The 18,888-nt window shown below is 30.1% G+C and overlaps 2 protein-coding genes and 1 long non-coding RNA gene across 4 annotated transcripts; all 3 read right to left on the minus strand.

Moving 5' to 3' along the window:
• Positions 1-443: 443 nt before the first annotated feature.
• On the minus strand, positions 444-3,448 carry LOC112497710 (uncharacterized). 2 transcript variants are annotated; one of them, XR_008054666.1, is made up of 4 exons: positions 3,079-3,448; positions 2,760-2,878; positions 1,887-1,945; positions 444-1,193 (listed from the first exon to the last, which is right to left on the minus strand). It is a non-coding gene; the product is annotated as an uncharacterized LOC112497710 (long non-coding RNA). The 2 variants fall into 2 exon arrangements; XR_008054665.1 differs by lacking the exon at positions 2,760-2,878 and having other exon boundaries at positions 3,079-3,442.
• A 795-nt stretch (positions 3,449-4,243) lies between these two features.
• LOC107176044 (disease resistance RPP8-like protein 3) lies at positions 4,244-5,662 on the minus strand. Its single transcript, XM_015528052.2, has one exon. The coding sequence runs from the start codon at positions 5,660-5,662 to the stop codon at positions 4,244-4,246; it is 1,419 nt and encodes a 472-aa protein (XP_015383538.2).
• Positions 5,663-8,667: 3,005 nt separating this feature from the next.
• LOC102624569 (cytochrome P450 CYP82D47-like) lies at positions 8,668-11,408 on the minus strand. Its single transcript, XM_006471128.3, has 2 exons — positions 10,372-11,408; positions 8,668-9,527 (listed from the first exon to the last, which is right to left on the minus strand). The coding sequence occupies exons 1-2, from the start codon at positions 11,353-11,355 to the stop codon at positions 8,895-8,897; spliced, it is 1,617 nt and encodes a 538-aa protein (XP_006471191.2). The 5' UTR covers positions 11,356-11,408; the 3' UTR covers positions 8,668-8,894.
• Positions 11,409-18,888: the final 7,480 nt, after the last annotated feature.

Raw genomic sequence — 18,888 nt, forward strand, 5'->3', positions numbered from 1 at the left:
TGTTATAAATCTAGAAGCAACTCCTTTAGAATTGGATAAGAAACCTTATAACAAAGTTTTATTTATATTACTGCTACATTACAAAGCTTTTCAAAGAAGAACAACACTTAGAGTCAGACATTTTGCTCTAACTACAAATATATACAATTGGTGTCTTAGTTGAGTGGGTGACAAGATATGTTATAAAACATAAAGTGGTGAACCCACTTTCAAAATGGTGAGTACATTATTAATTACAAATGATGCTTCCATTTGCTTGGTGATTCCACAATAATTTATAACACAAATATACAATAGAACAACTTTAATATATAATGGTTTAAAAATGAGTATTGGCACAAACTCTTGATGAACGATTAAGATTTGAAAATTTTTATTAAAATAATCTAAAAATGAGTTAACAAAATTCAACTTAGATGTGTCTCCCACTTGGGATTTGAAAATGTATAATTAATTTGCAACTAGAACATTGTAATTATTGTTATTTACAACGTTTAAACTAATCTAAAGGGAACAACTCTGTCATTATTTACTTTAAACAAGAAATAACACTGAACGAGTATGATACAGGTACAAATTCATTTGCATAAATTTATGTCATATTACTTAAGTAGTTAAATGAAAACATCACATGGCTTACATAAAATATTTTTACTATATTTAATATTTTCATTCAACTATTCATATAATACCACATCGGTTTGTATAGCTCTCATATTACTCTTTCTAAACATTATAATTTCTAACAAACTACTAGTACTTGTACTCTTAGTGTGAGGACATGTGGTTTGATCTATACACAATCATTTAATAATTATATCATATTTAATAAGATAAACTCATTTATTCATGTCATATTTATATAATTGGGTTACTATAGGACATGTAAAATTTTAACAGCTTTACTCTGCCCAGTAAAATTGTAACATCTCAAAAATTTACACATGAAAACACAAGGGTAAAATTGGAATGAAACATCACATCATTTATTCTTATTAATAAACCTCAAGATAAACAATCATCATTCATATTCCAACTGAATACTTACATAAAATATCTAAAATAAAGTCTCCAAAGAAAGGTCTCTAATCCAAAAAATAAAAAGTCTAACCAAATTTAATCTTTAAAAAAACTTCAAAGTTCCACTAAGAAAATTTCTCCATCTAAGAACTCAAGCCACATCTCTAATCAATCTGCAAAATATTGGAGACGAGGAGTGAGCCGTCAACTCAGTAAGCAAATCCATGCACAATATTTGAAAACCTTTGTCATTTACCTTTAAACATTTTATAATAATATCTTCATTTAGCATAAGGGGTGGATTCATGTAAAAGCATTAAAATCATTAAAACATTCATAAAAATATTAAAACATGAACATTGGTAGCTCATGCTTCGTAGTCATCATCATTCATCATTTATCATTTAGGGTACTATACCCCGCATTGTTCCTTGTTCAGGGTACTATACCCCGCATTATTGTTCATAACATCCCTGTGCACAAGATCATCATCATACCAGCAAGTCGGCCATAGCATTACATAACATCATAACATTTGCATCATATACATTATTACGGACTATGAGCCAAAATATTTTTGAATCCACCTTACATTCTTTCATAAATAGTATTTAAACTCTTCTAAAACATTTAAGAACTTTTCTTTGAACATTTAATTCTTTTAGAAAATTCTTTAAGAAAACATTTCATTGAAGAAAACTAATTTCTTAAGAATTTAAAAAAAATATAAATTTATATAAATTCATTTAAAAGTGTTTTTATTTTACAAAATTCATTTAAATATTTTTAAAATCAGTTTTCTAAAACTTTTCATTCAAACATAAATTGCATTTATTATAAAGCGCATCATGCATGAATCTACTTACCTCGATCCGCAACAATCAACTCAATACCTCAAGAACAAACTAAGGAGCTCACCCACGTGCTATAATCATCATAAAAGTATCCCTATCAATATTATCTCTAACCTTAAACATAATCCCAATCATCCTTAAATCACAGTCACTTATACTAGTTCAAAACTTATACATATTCTAGACTTAAACATGAGTATCCTGCACATGCTGATTTTTAATAACCTATACACATGTCGGAAAACCATGAAAATTTACAGAGGCACTGTAAATATGCATAGGATTGCATAAAATATTTCACAAAAATCAGCACAAGTGAAAATCGAGTCAGACTATTGACATTTCACCAAAGTAACAAAACTGCCCAGCATTGACCAAAACAGACATTTACCACTCAGGAAATTCACATAATATGCTTTAGTACTCGAATAATATGTTTTTTTTTGTAATTACAGAAGACACATTCAGAAAGCATGTAATTAAAATTTATAATTTTTGGACGCCTGAAACTATTTTATAAGCGTTTTATTTCCGAGAACATCTAACCTGTCCAGAAAATTCCAGATTTGAAAATAGAATTTCAAAAATTCATATCTTTTAGTTTACATGCCCAAAAATCGCGATTCCAGTTTTTAAAGACAAAGGAAAGATTGAAATTTCATTATAAAATCCTAACATGGCCTGTAATATTCATAAATTAGCCCAAACTGCTACACGTATCAGCTTCTGCATTTCGGGAAAACAGTTTCCAGATCTGCAGCAGCCGCATGTTACAATTTTTAATAATTTAACCATAATGAATAAAATTACGAAATTAAACATGCAATCATATTAGACATAGATCTGTTGATAAAACAATCGCCATAATTTTTAAGTACGTGTAACCTTATGGAAAAGTTTCCAGAAGTGAGAACCGCTGCTGAAAATTGGAATTTTCCAGCACCAGTAACCCAACTTCGAAAAACCATAACAATTTGCATACTCAGAGGATTTCAACATAAGACCTATCAATGGAAAGCTTAGGATGTCTAGTTCCATGATCTGTAAACGTATTTATGTGATTCCAAATAAAGAAAACGATTTCAAGCAAAGAATACAGATTGTTTCATCACAACATTATAAGCACACATATATTACCTAGATCATACCACAAGTAATTAAACGCAAACAACTAATAAAAATAAATCAAAGAAATACTTAATACCTTAAGGCAAACGCCAAGCAAAGAGGTTATAAAACTTTCTTTTTCTTCTCCAAAGGCTTATATTTTTTTTTTCTGAGGTTTGTAACGGCATAGAAAATAAAAGACGGCTTCCTTTTAAAAAGATGGCTTCCTCTTAAATACTTGGTAATTAATAAATACTTTTTTATAAAAACTAATAACTTGAGTAACTTATTTAAAGCAATTTGATAAATTCACACAAACACTCAATAATAACTATCCTACCTAATTTAATAAGGGTAAAAGAGGAAACAAAAATAAAAGTGAGCGTTCCAAAAATGTTCATCAATCACTCCTCCACTCTCTTATACAAGGCTGAAATTATCTAAGAACATAGATGAGGTTTTTTTGCCTTTCATCGCCAATAGTTTTAAAATAATTCAAATCGTTTGTACTTTGATAAAGTTGTTGAGCTTGGACAGTTTTCATCATCTAATTAATAAATTATCAGAACGTAACAGCGTGGAAAGGCTTGGGCCTAAAAATCTAACCCAGCCTGGCCTTGTAGCCGAAGGCTGAAATCAAATAAAGTTGGGCTTGATTATTGAGGTGGAAACAAATTTTTAAAATTAAAATATAATTCAATAACTCGTGTTATATTTTAATGCATGTATATTGATGCAACTCCCTCAGCCCTTGAGACAAATTTGAAACAGCCAAACCACATTGGAGTTCGAAGCATACAACAATAAATAAAACACAAAACACACATACCATGCCAGGACTTCTAGCATATCCATGAAATCTACTAAACAAAACAATGTCCTGGCTCATCACGACTTATTAATGAATAGACAGCAGAAATGGATTAATGCTGGATGATGTTTCCTCTTCTGATTTTACCTACATTAAGCGAAGGAAAATAAGAATTAGAAATGAAAGTCTGCTTTTAATTACAGTTCTTCTTACTAGCTACCGATCAAGGAGTCTGTATTAGAGACATAATGTTGACATTAGAAGCAACGCAATTGAACTCCCGTTTGTATAACCATTATAAGTGTAATTCTTCAGATAAACCTTTAATTTGAATTATAATTCAGGGAGTTACTACGTAAATCTACAGAGGAAGTGGAAAAGGACATACCAAATTAGGCATCTAAATGTTGAGCTATCAGAGAAGGAGTAAAATCTCACCTCATCCGCTACATCAGATTCCATAAGGATACATTTGGATGTCATAACGCCGCTCCATATCCTCATAAGCCCTTAGCTTTTTTCTCAACTCCGGCTGAGGCCAATGCAATTCCAATTTGCGGAAGCTCTCTATGCGCCATAGCTCTTCAGGTAGCTTTTTCAAGTAAGCACAAGGGTTGATAATCAAGCTTTCAAGTTTTGTCATGGCTCTTGCCCCCATTGTCCACTCCTCTAGCCAAAACATTGATTTCAGGTGCAGAATCTTGAGCTTTGGAAAGCCACCAGAGCCCACACAAGCCAGCTTTCTTCCTGAATACGAGTTCTGCTTCAGTTTCAACACCAGAAGGTGTGGCAGCTTTTCCAGTGTCGGCATGGGATCCTCCTTGAGTTCAGTATTTGATAAGCTCAATTGGGTCAGACTTGGAGGAAATTGGTATTCAGACAGGACCATTTGTGAGAGTTGCCACCCCTTACTTTTATTCACCAGCTTCAAGCTTTCAAGTTTGAGTAGTTCGCGTAGGCTCTTAGACAACCCAGATTGGTAGTTACTCAAATCTCCATATATTTTTAGAGTTTGAACATTAGGTAGTCTGCCCAATGTATCTGGAGTGCAGCTACAAGGGTGTAAGGCTGATATGAAAATCAGATTTTTCAGAGAGCTGCAATAATTTTCTGGAGGCGCAGGGAGAGTGATACAACCGAAGTTTAGATGCATTAGTTTATGCATGTTCCAAATATCTTCTGGCGTATGATCTATGTAGCTGGATGGCATATCTAGTGTTTGAAGGTTTAGAAGGTTACATAGTGATGAAGGAAGGCTTTTGAGAGAAGGGACATCCAGCTTCAAACATCTCAAAAGGAATAAATTTTCTATTCCGGATGGAAATTGGTCAAGAACTAGAGAACCCATGTTCAATACCCTGAGTAGTTTAAACTTTTTACAAATATTCTCACAATCTAAGAGGGCAGAATGATCGCTTTCTAAGGCAAAATTCTGCAAAGAATGGAGATATGTGTCAATATGCTCTAAAGAAACGAATTTAGTCAGATTTTTTGGAACGGCGAACCGTTTAATAGTTCTCAATTCCTCTACTAGACCTAAATCAAGGACCATGACAAATTTCATTTTTGCGGCCAAAACAACTAATCGTGCCCATACACTGCTAGGAACGGAGCATGTTTTAATTTTACCTCCAGCACTTCTCTTCCCCACTTTAATTAAGCCACGACTGATCAGTTCCTTCAAGTACTCCTCTGCATTTGCCTCACTGTTGTGTGCAACGAAACCTTCAGCCATCCATAGCTGATACAATTGCCTGGTTGATGTCTCAAGGTTTCCATAGAAGACACACAAATAGAAACAACAAAATTTCAAGTACAAAGGTAACTCGAAGATAGAACAAAACAGAAGAGCTGTTGGTTCATTCTCCATTTCCATCATATGCGATTCTAATGATTTGCATCCGCAGTATAATAGGAAAAATTGCCAGCCTTCATATTTTATTCTAAACATGGTCCTCCAACGAGCACAGAATCACTCCCAATCTTCTCTCCATTCTCTAATTCGAACGAAGTGAGGATGTCAGGATCAACGACCGTTATCAGTACTCTGCTTCCATTCTGATAATCTGGAAGAGCTTCTCGAAGATCATTCCATATCATAACGTGATAGATATCATCAAGGACAATCATATACTTCTTATTTGTCAGGTAATCACGAAGAATAGACTTCTTCAATGTATAGTCTTTACCAATAATTTCACTCAACCCAGATGCAGGCATCACTGACTTTATTATGTCGTCCAATATCTTTTTGAAATTGTATTGTATGGATACTCTAACCCAAGCTCGGCAATCAAAATAAAACTTGACATGATTACTGTTGAAAGCCTCTGCGCAAACGCAGTTGTTGGAGGACTTAGCATAAGATTTCTAGGTATCCAACCCAAAAGACTAGTCTTTTAGGTGGAGTGACCTACCACCTTATAAACCCAAGCATCTCCCCTTTACTAGCCAATGTGGGGCATAACTCAATAGCAGTCTTATTGAAACCTCTGCTATCAAGAATTGCGACTACTGAAAGCTGAGGTTGTCCCTCTATCAACAGATCTAACAACGCCTCCTCCATGTCCCTCTTCTCAAACCCTGGAGATGAAGAAGACTCACTTTCTTGATGAATTCGAATGAACAGTTATCCGGTTGGGTGGAAGTTGTTGCATCCGATTTCTAATGTCAGAGATTTTACTTTGAAGTCCAACAAGAGCATCCTTATAACTAGTGCTTTCACTTTCACTTTCACTTTCACTGCTTTGCGGCTGCATGATGGTGGTGAAGAATGCGTCGATGGCTTTCTCAGACTCATAGACAAAGTAATTGATGTCGTTCAGAATGCTCAAAACGTCGGGTCTATCGACATCTTCTTCAACATTCCAGAGTTGAATCAGAAGCCGATTGATGTCACTTTTATAGTCCCTCAGCATAGTAATAATTTCAATCTCCGATAGAAAATATTGGAGAACTGGCTTTAAATTTGTTGAATCAGGCAACGTTAACGCTCCGTCTTCACCTGCTAACACCCTTTTCAGCCTATCCGAAAATAGTATGAGGTTCATCTCCATATCTCCTTTCTCCCAGGTACTACCAATCTGTGAGCATTAACAATGAACATCAATGAATGTGATAACTCATTATGTTAATCATGAGGATCGCTTAGATTAACAAACTTCAACTTGCATTATGAGAATGTAATTAACCATTATTAATTTGCAACTAGGGCATTGTCAATAATGATTAACATCTCAACTAATCTAAAGGGAGACTAGCCAAAGTCAAAAGAAGATATATTGTTGATAAACCAGATTCTTAATTATTTTCTCTCATGCTGAATATTGCAAGCACGTCTTACATATCAGAAACATTATACATCCATATTTTTCACCAAGAATTGTATCTAATTAGCTTGCTGGTGAGAGATCCGTTAATCAAATTTAAGATCTCTGTTTCGAAAATCCTGTGAAACTAAATAAATCACCACAACTAATGCTTAATATAATACTTCTTCATAAACAAATGATGCTTACAATTCCTTCTTATATTGAGTAATCCAAGAAAGAGTAAGCTTCCAGTCGTATATCGGTGATAAATTATGGTCAACACCAATATAAAAGACAAGAAAATAAAAATTTTAATACAGAAAATATAACACATTGGAAGGTGTATTTTTTTAATTTTTTACTTTGATAAGACAAGAAAATAAAAATTTTAATACAGAAAATATAACACATTGGAAGGTGTATTTTTTAATTTTTTACTTTGATCTTAACTTTATTGTAATCAACGTATACTTGATGGGAAAATTATTCATTTTAGAAATATAATCTTTCTAATGCGTACATAGAAATAATTGACGGGAGATCGCTTTTCGGAATCGTTCATTACAAATAAGGTTGTTTCATGAATGCTTAATTCTAGAACTTTTTTAGGAAATAGATTTCATCATAAATGAGTCTACTTAACTTGATCTGAAAAAAATTCCTAACTTTTCATCTATTAATCCTATTTGCCAGAAACATATCCTAATATTGGAAATATCAATGGATTTATCACTCATATGCATCATAAAATAAATTTTATCATCTATTAAATCCCAAAAAATCAAATTCTGTAACAGATTGTGTATGCTTAAGAACCTTCAAAAATTATGTCAACAAGCTAAAATCCAAACTCCATATTTGTTACCTATTAAACAGTTATTTTACCAAATGTTTCTCTAATTATAGATCAGTTAATGAGGTAAAAATTATGAAAATTAGACTGATCAGAGCTAAATATATAGTTATTGAACTTCAAATATTTCGTGCCCAAAATCCCAAAGTTACGCAATATTTAACATTAGCAAAGAGACTGATACATCAAATTCAAAATGGAAATGTGCAAGTCATTGTGTAGTAATCTAAATTTAACTTCTGATTTCATAAAAACTTCCAAAGTTAACAGTAGCATGAATAGTGATCAATCCTCATGCTTTATTAAGCAAAACTAAAAAGATTTTAAAACAAAAAAAAATCACTTACCAAAGCAAAAAATGCAGGCAAACGCTTGATCTCTTTCTCTCAGTCAGTGTGTCAATTATGATGATAATCATGATGACCAGTACTTTAATTAACGAATTGAAATAGCAACTTTAGATCTAAAAATAATGCCCAGTGTTTTTACAAGTTGCGATATAAAAATGTACATAATCATAATTAATTTCTAACTAGGAGGTTGTAATTAACAATCTTATTGAACGTTTCAACTGATCTAATAATGGGAGACTAGCGCAAAGTCAAATGAATAATTTTATATATAGCTCCATAATTAATCAATTTAAAAGAAGACCGATTTATATATTCGAATTTTGGAAAACGTAATTAAAAATTTATTGAGATTGTAGCATACTACAACCATTAGAACCAATGCAATATTTACAACTTATAAAAAAATTTATTGAGATTGTAGCATACTACAACCATTAGAACCAATGCAATATTTACAACATATAAAAAGGTAATTAGGAGGTTTACCGCCACCTATTCAGAATTCGAACTCGGATGACCATCTAAATAAAATCATTTGAAAACCACTTGGCCACGCTATTGAGCCAACAGGTATTCATATATTATTTATTCAAATAATGGAGCATGAAGTCGAGGAGTGAGAAGGACTTGAAGCGGAGTGGCCTTTAGGTTAGTCAACCCTACTCCCTCACTCAGATCGAGTGGTTCAGTATCCCCCGGACCTGGAGTTGCAAATTCAAATCCATGCAACAAACTAGCGAGTGTTAGTAGCAGCACTTGAAGGGCAAAAGAGATTCCAGGGCACCCTCTTCTTCCGGAGCCAAAGGGTATCAATTCAAAGTTTTGTCCCCTAACATCAATATCTTTATGTGTTGTCAGAAATCTTTCTGGTCGAAACTCATTAGGCTCTTCCCAAATATTTGGATCTCGATGAATCTTTGCAATGTTGACAAAAAGACGTGTGCCGGCAGGCACATGGTAGCCGGCTATGGTGCAGTCTTCCATGGATTCATGTGGTATAGAGATTGGCGCAGCAGGACATAAACGAAGAGTTTCCTTTACTATAGCTTGTAAATAAACTAAATTTTTAATATCAGATTCAATCACTTGTCTTTCTCTACCAATGTGGGTATCTAATTCGTTTTGGACCTTCTTCAAAACGTCAAGGTGGTTGAGTGTTAAAGTGAGAGCCCATGTCAATGTAAATGTGGTGGTGTCTGTTCCTCCCAATATAAGAGCCTGCATGCAAAGGCAAAGAACCATGCCCGGCCCCAACCCAAAGTCAATGTGATTATCATGAATGCAAATACAATAAAATATAGAAATACAACCTAAAATAATACCGTGACTAATTCAGTAATGTGTCTTTTGAATGTAACCTTTTTTTTTTTTTTTTGATAAGGTCTTTTGAATGTAACCTAATATTGAACAGTTGGAAAAATCTCGGGTGATTCGGTTTTCTTCATTAGCTTTTTTCTTTATGTGTCTTTTAATTAATTATGAAAATGTTCATTCCGTTCCGGAAAAAATATTCTGAATTAAAGTACTATAGAAAAAATGTGACTACAATTTTTTGTATCTAATAGTATATATTTATATATGTATGGACTACGACCTTTGGATGGTTCCTTGTTCAATATTGAAAATGTGATAAATCGTGTTCAACCACCCGCAGAAACTTTATAAAAGATTTTATATATTATAAAGCCTTCATAATATTCTAAAATATTTTACAATGTTGTCATTGTGCGCGCCCGAACCTGACTCAATCAAGAAGTGATTTCTTAGGCATATATTACACACTATTAATTGTGTCTAATTAAACTAAATATTGTTAATACGTAGGTGTGTGCCCAAACACATACACATATACATATATAATTCTCTAATGAGGATATCGTTATTTTAACAAAGTTATTTTAATAAAGTAAAGATATCATTAACAGATAAAAATATATATTTCAATATGCTAACAAATAAAAAAAAATAGTCTCTACTGTATTAAAATCTATATATATTTTTTTATATTTTAGTGTGCTAACATTATTAGATATATAAGAACTCTGTATATACACACACATACCAGGCACGTAGCTTTGGTGATTGTATCGGCATCAAAACTAGGAAGCTCTTCAGCGTCGGCAAGAGCTGATAGCATCACGTCCATGAAGTCGTTCTCGTCCTTGACCACCTGATCATCGCTTGAAATACTCTTCTGCTTATGCTCTTCTAACCAGCCTTCAAGAATTTGGTCAAGCTCTTTCGCTGTCCTCTTCATGCTCTTCTCAATTCCATCGAGATCTAACCACCTCAAAAATGGAACGGAATCAGCAATTGCAAAAGCCCCGGTTAATTCCATTAATTTTCTTATTGCCTTTCGACATCGATTATTCTCTTCATCAATCTCTTGATGATTTGTTGTACCTCCTCGGACAAGTCTTTTCCCCACAACCATTCTTGTGGCGATATTAAAGGTCAGTGCGTTAAATCTTTCCTTCATCTCAACCAACGCCTTGCCAGAATCACCTCTGAGCTTCATCCATTCATCGTATAGTTCTTTCATGGACGTTCTCACCTCAGATTCTCGGACGTGTTTGAGCATTTCCAGGCGGTGATTTGAGAGAATCTCCAGTGTGGCAATCTTCCGGATTTGGCGCCAGTAAGGACCATAAGGGCTGAAGCCAAACATGGCGTAGTTGTAGCCCAAGATCTCTGGTGCTAGAGCTTTTATGCGGTTGCAAAAGACTTTATCATTTGTAGTGAAGCACTCTTTAGCAATCTCCCAGTTGCTAACAATCAAAGCTCTATGCATACCCAGCTTGATCATGAAGATCGGACCATGCTTGTCGGCAATGCTTCCCAAGGTTACATGTGCAGCTGGTTTTTGGCCTCCTAAGAGATGGAGGTGACCAATCAAAGGCCATGCACCACCAGGCTCCGGCACCGTCTTCTTGTCGGTTGAGTTTCTGTGCCTTCTTGATAACCATAATAGAGAATAAACAAGCAACAAGAAAGTGAAAAAGGCAGTAATAACAACAGTAGTTGTGAAAGGAAGATGAGTGTCCATCACAGTACTTCCTCAGAAAGAAATTGGATCTATTAAATATATAAGCTGTATGATAATCCAATTAGGACAAGGACCCTCAACCCAATTAAGGGGTAATTGTTAGGACAAAGATCGTCTTTTCGTTTTTCTTTTTTCTTTTTTCTTTTCTCTTTGTTAAATGATTGGTCAATATTCAGTTTTGAATTTGTCAATCAAAATAAATTTTCTTTCATTTTATTTATAATTAAGCTAAATTTTTTAATTTGATTTGACAAACAAAGAGATCTAAAGGGGCTATTCGGCATTGTTTTTGCCAAGTCATTTTCTGTTTTCAAAATATAATAAAATGAAAAAGATGTTTCACAAAGCACTTTTCTAGCAGGTTCTTGTATTTGATGAAACAAAAATCATAGATGTCTCTTGCGCTCATTGTTAAGTTTTTATTTCAATCAATCATGATAATATCCATAATAATGTAGAAAGGAATAAATGAAAAAAATATGAGTCCTAAATATAATTTTTTTAACAAATTACTAAATACATTTTTATCAATTTCATTTTTAAACACTATAATAAAACAGGCTATACACACATTTTCATATTCACTAGAAATAAATACAAACACAACATTTGAAAAATGATACCAAATGCAACCTAAGGGGTTGTTTATTTTTTGGCTGAAATATGAATTTTAACTATTTTCATACATGTCTAATTATATAATGTTTAAGTCTGAATGAAAAAAGTTAAAGATTTTGATTTGTATTTGAATGGCAAAACATCTTAATAGAACTTTAATATTCTCTCTCATTTATAACCCCTATTAAATACATTTATTTCCCACTATATAAATTATCCTTTTATTATTTTATTATTTGTCTATTTTCTTTGTTTTGTGTGTATTCAACTATCAATTTTTTTTTATTAAGAATGAGAATTTTAAACATAACTAGACCTTAGTTGAGTATGTTTTATAATACATCCATTACTTTTTTTTATATATATAATTACAAATTTTCTAATAGATTTTGAATTTTATTTAATATATTGATTTTAATTCAAATGATTAAACAATTCTTGGTTGACATACATAATTAAAAAGAATAAATATCATATAATACACTAAAAATAACATTACAAGTATCATATATTAATGTCAAAAAATACATATGTTAGATATATTTTTTGTTTTCATGCTTTTATCAATTTTTTAACTAATCAAATAATTTATTTATAAATTTCATGTATTTGACAAATAATAACTTTCATGTGTTTGACAAATAAATATAAGTATTGTTAATATTTATGAGGTTATATATCTCAAAATATCATATTTCATATATTTTCTTTAAAAAAAAAAATTGACCACTTATATTCAAATATTGAATGAATAAAAACAAACATTTCATTTACATATATATATATAAACTTATTCAGACTTCAGCCAAATTAAGATACCTTCATATTTCAAACAAAAAATAAATGATACCTAAAAGAAGAGAGAGAGAGAGAGAGAGAGAGTTCTATTCCTATATAATAGTATCCTCTAAATGTAATTTAGTTTAGAAGGAATAATCATTAATTAGACAAAAAATCTATCGGAACACTGAAAAAATAATTGTAAACTAAACTTGTTTTGCTATGTAAATGGAAAAATATTATAAACTCAGCAAAACAGACTCGTCTCACCGTTATTTTTATTAACGTTGAGTCAATCTCTAATTTTTTTAACGATTTTTTTTAAGATATATTTATTGCAATTTATAATTAAACTTTACAATATAAAAATAAGTAATAGAATAGTAAAATTAAATAGATTACTGAATGAAGTTTATTTAGTCATAGGTTTCATTAAATATAACTTAAGTTTTATTTATTTTTAATTGAAATGATAACCAACGCAACCAAAAATTAAATAAATTATAGGTTGAAAAGATTGATGTCAAATCAAGGAAATGAAAAACAAAACTTTGTCGGTTTTGACGAGTTGGTTTTTAGCGACAAGATTGCTTAATTTATTGATCAAGAAGACTAGGAATCCAGAAGACATATGAAAAGACGACAACATTGCTTTTGGACGGCCAGCATCTTTTCTATTATTAAAATAACATCGTGAATGAGGAAAGTTTGATTCATTAGACAAATTTGAAAAATAAATAAATAAATAAAAATGGGTTACATATGATGCATTCAAGGACAAGGACAAAGCAATTAAACTAAAATCGAAAGCAGCCAAGCGAAATATGCCAAATGAGTTACGCTTTTCTCACGGCTTTCTTATTTAGAATGTAGGTAAGAATTCATTTATTTGATTCGATTTAATGTGAATTAAGTGAGTTTAAATTTAAAAAAATTTATTCATTTAATAAATTGATGAATTTGATTCGATTAGTATATTAAATAAATCGAATCCTAAGTTTAAATATATTAATTCGTTTATTTATTGAGGATTTGCTTAATAAATGATCATAAACGAATCAAATAGATCAATTCATTTATTATTCATTTAACTAAATTATTTATTTATTTTTAAATATGTATCAAAAAAATTTAAAGTTTGAAGGATAGTAATTATAAATGATAATAAGTTTGTATTTTGTATTTGAAGTTTTTTATATTTTATTTTGCTTAATTTTTATTTATTAATTATATTGTTTTAAATAATTCATATTCAATTCAATTTATCATGGATTTAATAGAGGATAAACGAATAATAAACTGATACAGATTCATTTTGATTCATTTGTTAATTCTACTAAATGAATTAAACAAATCGAACCAAACATTCATTAAATAAATAAATCGAATTCAAATCCTAAGATTTCAATTCATTTATTAAATGAACGAGTCCGATTTAGTGTAGTTTTGACCCAATTCAATTTGAATTCAAATCGTTATTTGTTTTGCAATCCCTAGTACATCGATACATGCCTGTATCATATATATAGATCGGGTGTCCTGAAAATGACATCCATTTATTTGTTAAAGAAATTAAAAAAAAAAAAAAGAACATGGGCAACAATCGGTTTTTATAGCCGGTTGTGCTTCAAAATAATAAAATAATCATATAAAATTATTATATAAATAATTAATAAAAAAATGTATATGTGAATGAAAATTAATCTCAAATGTAATGCTCGTCATTTCATTTTATCTATACTAAATTTTAGGTGCTAACTAAACGATTTCAAGTTATTGCTTAACGATTTTAGGTTTAACTATAACAATTACAATTTACAAGTTAACGTTAAAAGTTTCAAGTTAACATAGGTTTCATATTTAATGATATTAGTTCAAGTTTAATGACCAGGTTCCAAATGCGCATTAAATGACTTCTGATTTAATGATTTGAGGTTTCATATTAATAGTTAACCATTTTAGTCAAATGTTTAAAGTAACATTGTTTTCTCTCTTTTTTTTTTTTTTTTGGTCTGAACCACGAGATAGTCCTGAATGAGCCCTAATTGTGGGAGCCACATTTAAGTCCGTACCACAATCCAGACTAATCCCCGCTCGTACCAGGTTGGCCCGTAAGGAGTAAAGTGCTGGTTAAAGTGGTGACTTCATGCGAGAGGAGACCTTGAACCCCTGATCTCTCTTAAGGAGTGAGAGTGTCAAACCACTCACACCAACCAACTTTGGTTAAGTAACATTGTTTTCTTGTTTAATGACACTGGGTATAAATTTATTGCTAATGATTTTAGTTTATGGACCTTGGTAATAGGTTTCACATATGCATTAAATACTAAGTAGTTCCGGGCTTAATGATTACAATTTTAAATTAATGGTCTTAGGCTTCCTGTTATCACTAGTTTCATATTTGATGATAAAATTTTCAAGTTCAATAATAACATTTCATGTAGTGCTTAATTATTCTAAGTTTACTGATTACAATTTTAAGTCAATGGACCTAGGTTTCATATTAGCATTAATTTCATGCTTAATAATAGAGTTTTCTAGTTCAATATTAATTAGTTCATGTAACGCTCATTGATTTCAAGTTTTAATAACTACAATATTAAGTTAATGGTCCTAAATTTTATGCTATCAGAAGTGTCATGTCAAAGTTTTCATGTTCAACAGTAATAGTTTCATTTAGGCTGCGTTTACTTTTTGGATTGAATTGGGAATCCTGAGGAGTGGGAATCTTAGGATTGGGAGTGTGGAGTAGGAGTGAGAGTAGGTTGTTTACTTACACTGGAATGGAAGCATGGAATAGAGATCAGAATCCAATTTATGTGTTTACTTTGTCTTGGATTGGGAGTAAATAGTTTCAAATTATAATTTTATCCTTATTTAAAGAATTATAGTTTTTAATTACAAAACTAATAAAAAATATATTTAATGAATAATATTTATTTTATTATATTTGTAAATTTATTATAATTATTAATATTCTTAATTATGAACAATAAATTATTAATTTTAATATAAAATGAAACCTTATTTTATTTTATTTAATATAATTATATTAAATTTATTATTATATAAAATAATAATATAATATTATTTAGTACAAAATTAATATTTTCTTAGAATAAACTATTTATTATTATTAATATTAAATAAATATAGTACTATTATTTTTAAAATAAATATAATAATATTATATTTATTAATTCTCTATTAATATAATAATATTATTTTAAAATAATTTTAACTTAGAATCAATGCAAATTATTATTTAGTTAAATATAATATTATTATTCAAATAAATATAATATTTTTTATTTTATTTTATTAATTATAATATATTAAATTAAATTAAGTTAAAAATAAAATGGTAAAAAAGGGAGAGGTGGGAGTGGATTCCCACTCCCACTCCCCACTCTAAAAATGAGTGGGGCCCACGGAGTGGGATTCCCAATCCCTTCCCATTTTGAGAAAGTAAATACTGGAGTGGAAGGAATTCACACTCCTCACTCCCACTCCAGCAAGTAAACACAACCTTAGTGCTCAATAATTTCAAGTTTAGTGATTGCAATTTTAAGTTAATGGTCCTAAGTTTCATATTAGCATCAATTTCATATTTAATGGTAGAACTTTCAGGTTAATGGTTTCATGTAATGTTCAGAGAATTCAGACTTAATGATTAAATTTTTAAATTAATGGTCTTATCTTATACGAGCATTATTTTCATGTGTTAAACAATAATTAATAGTTTCATGTTAATGGTTTAGAGTTTTATGTTAACATTTGTTTCATGGTTTTATATTTAATGATACAATTTCAAGTTAACGTTTCAAAGCACTAATTTCATATTGAATGATGGTGGTTTCAAGTTTAATGCTCGAAGTTTCATTTCTTTAGTTTTACTTTAAGTTTCAAGTATTAAAAAAATTATTTCAAGGTTCATGGGATATGTTCATGTTTAATGGTTAAGTTTCTAATTAAAATTGGTGATGCATACAAGCAATAAACTCGTTACACATGAGGTGGGTAAGAAAAATCATTAGAAATGTATAAACATATAGGTTTATTGAGAGAAAAAATTGTACAGGACTAGTTTGATGAGGTGATAGGGCTAATCATCAATAAAATTAGGGGGTGTTTAGTATGATTTTTGGCAAGTTGTTTTACGTCTTTTTTAAAGTAAAACTTCTTTGGTGGTGGCACATGGAACAATAGTGCTTTTATTTTGAGTAATAGTAAACTTATAAATTCATAAATTAATTATTATATCTAAATTAATATAACATGATTAAATTGATTAGATTAAATATTTATTTTCTTATATAATTTATTTTTATTATGTTATAATTTTATTTAACTAATAAATTAATACTAAATTAATTTATACAAAATAAATTTATGCGAGTTAAATGTGACGCTACCATCCCCGCTTCATTTTACAGGAACCGAACCCACCTATTTTTCAAGGTTAAGGCATAAACAAAAAACAAAATAAATGAAGAACCAATATATGACGCTTTCTAACCAATAATTTCTAGTTCGCCCCATGTGGCGGCGTCTGAAGAAAAGGTCTAACCAATACTTTTTTATTTGTAGTCAAACTAAGTAGTCCCACTATGTGTAAAAAAGAAAAAAAAAATCATTATTTACACCAATTAGTTAAGTTTTTTTTATTTTATTTTCAACTATAAACTAATATTATTTCAGACAAATTATTAAACATATTTTTAAAAAAATTACGATTAAGATGAGCTGCCAAACATGCTTTCAAGTTCATCAAAAACTAATTATATTTATTCTATAAAATAAGTGTAAAAATATCATCTTAAAAATAATACCAAACGCACTCTTAATACGCTTGAGATCATGATAAAAATATTAATTTAGGGAGTATTAAGTAATCAATAAATTAATAAAGTATGAAAATATTCCATATATTTGGAAAATATGATCCATTGATAATATTGATTTACCTTGATATGGTATTGATTTCTTATATTTGAATATTAATTAACCACATTACATTGATATTATGAAGGTTGAAGTTAAATTATTTGAACCCATAAAAATACTCTCTATACTCAATTTTTCAATATACCCATTATTAAATTTTAAAAATCACTTTTTTTCTTTTAAGACCCATTAAATCCTAAATGTAATTCCAATTTTCTTCTTTATCCATATTTCTTCTTTCTTCTAAAACCTATGCATGAAGATTTTTTTTTTTCCCCTTTATGCCATTGAAACAAATTACTGTTGACGAAAAGTGAGAATTGAAATTGGCCATATAAACTCTTTCATATGATTGAAGAGAAGAAAGAAAGCTACAAAAATGGTAAGTTATGAACAAGAAACAAGAGTGATATAACTACTGAGGTAGTGAAAATTCATTCTTTATTAAACCATGTCTAAATTTTGCAACTTTAAAAGCATGAAAGGATGAAAGAACTCTATTTGCATGGCCTTTCCTCTAGCATCTGTATCTTTACACCAAATGCACACTTAGGGACACTAATTATCAGCGACTAATAATGGAAACACAATAATTATATTTTGAATAGATTAATTAGCAAGTTTAATACAATGAAACTTTCTCACTTACTTTGAATAAAAATTTATGAAAAGAAAATAAGTAGATTTATGAATCGTGATAGGTTGGGTGTATATAATTTTAAATCATTTTGTCATTTTTACTTTTGAGTAATTTCACTTAAGGTTATTAGAGTAATAAAAAAATTACAGAAACATGCGTGTGAAGAGTACTGTTATAGATCAAATAGTCTTACTCATATATATATATATATATATATATCATGTTAAAGTTAGGTTTTCACAAAAGCCGCATGGACATACCATTGGATTTAGGTTTGTATCAGGTCATTATTAACTAAGTGAGTCCTATAGAGGAATAGAAATTTCTTTTAAAAAATATTATCTTATAAATTTATTAATTTACCATAATATCTCTAATTAAAAAAATTATTATTTAATTGAGATAATTTATCGAGTATTAATTTATTAAAATTCTATTGTAATTCTTATTAACCAATTCATTTAGTTATTTTATATGAATGTAATCATTGATGTTTGCTTATTTGGTAGAACAATTGAACAAATGAGCAGTGGGTGATCTTTTTATGG

Source organism: Citrus sinensis, chromosome 5 (genome assembly GCF_022201045.2).
Source record: "Citrus sinensis cultivar Valencia sweet orange chromosome 5, DVS_A1.0, whole genome shotgun sequence".
NCBI lineage: Eukaryota > Viridiplantae > Streptophyta > Magnoliopsida > Sapindales > Rutaceae > Citrus > Citrus sinensis.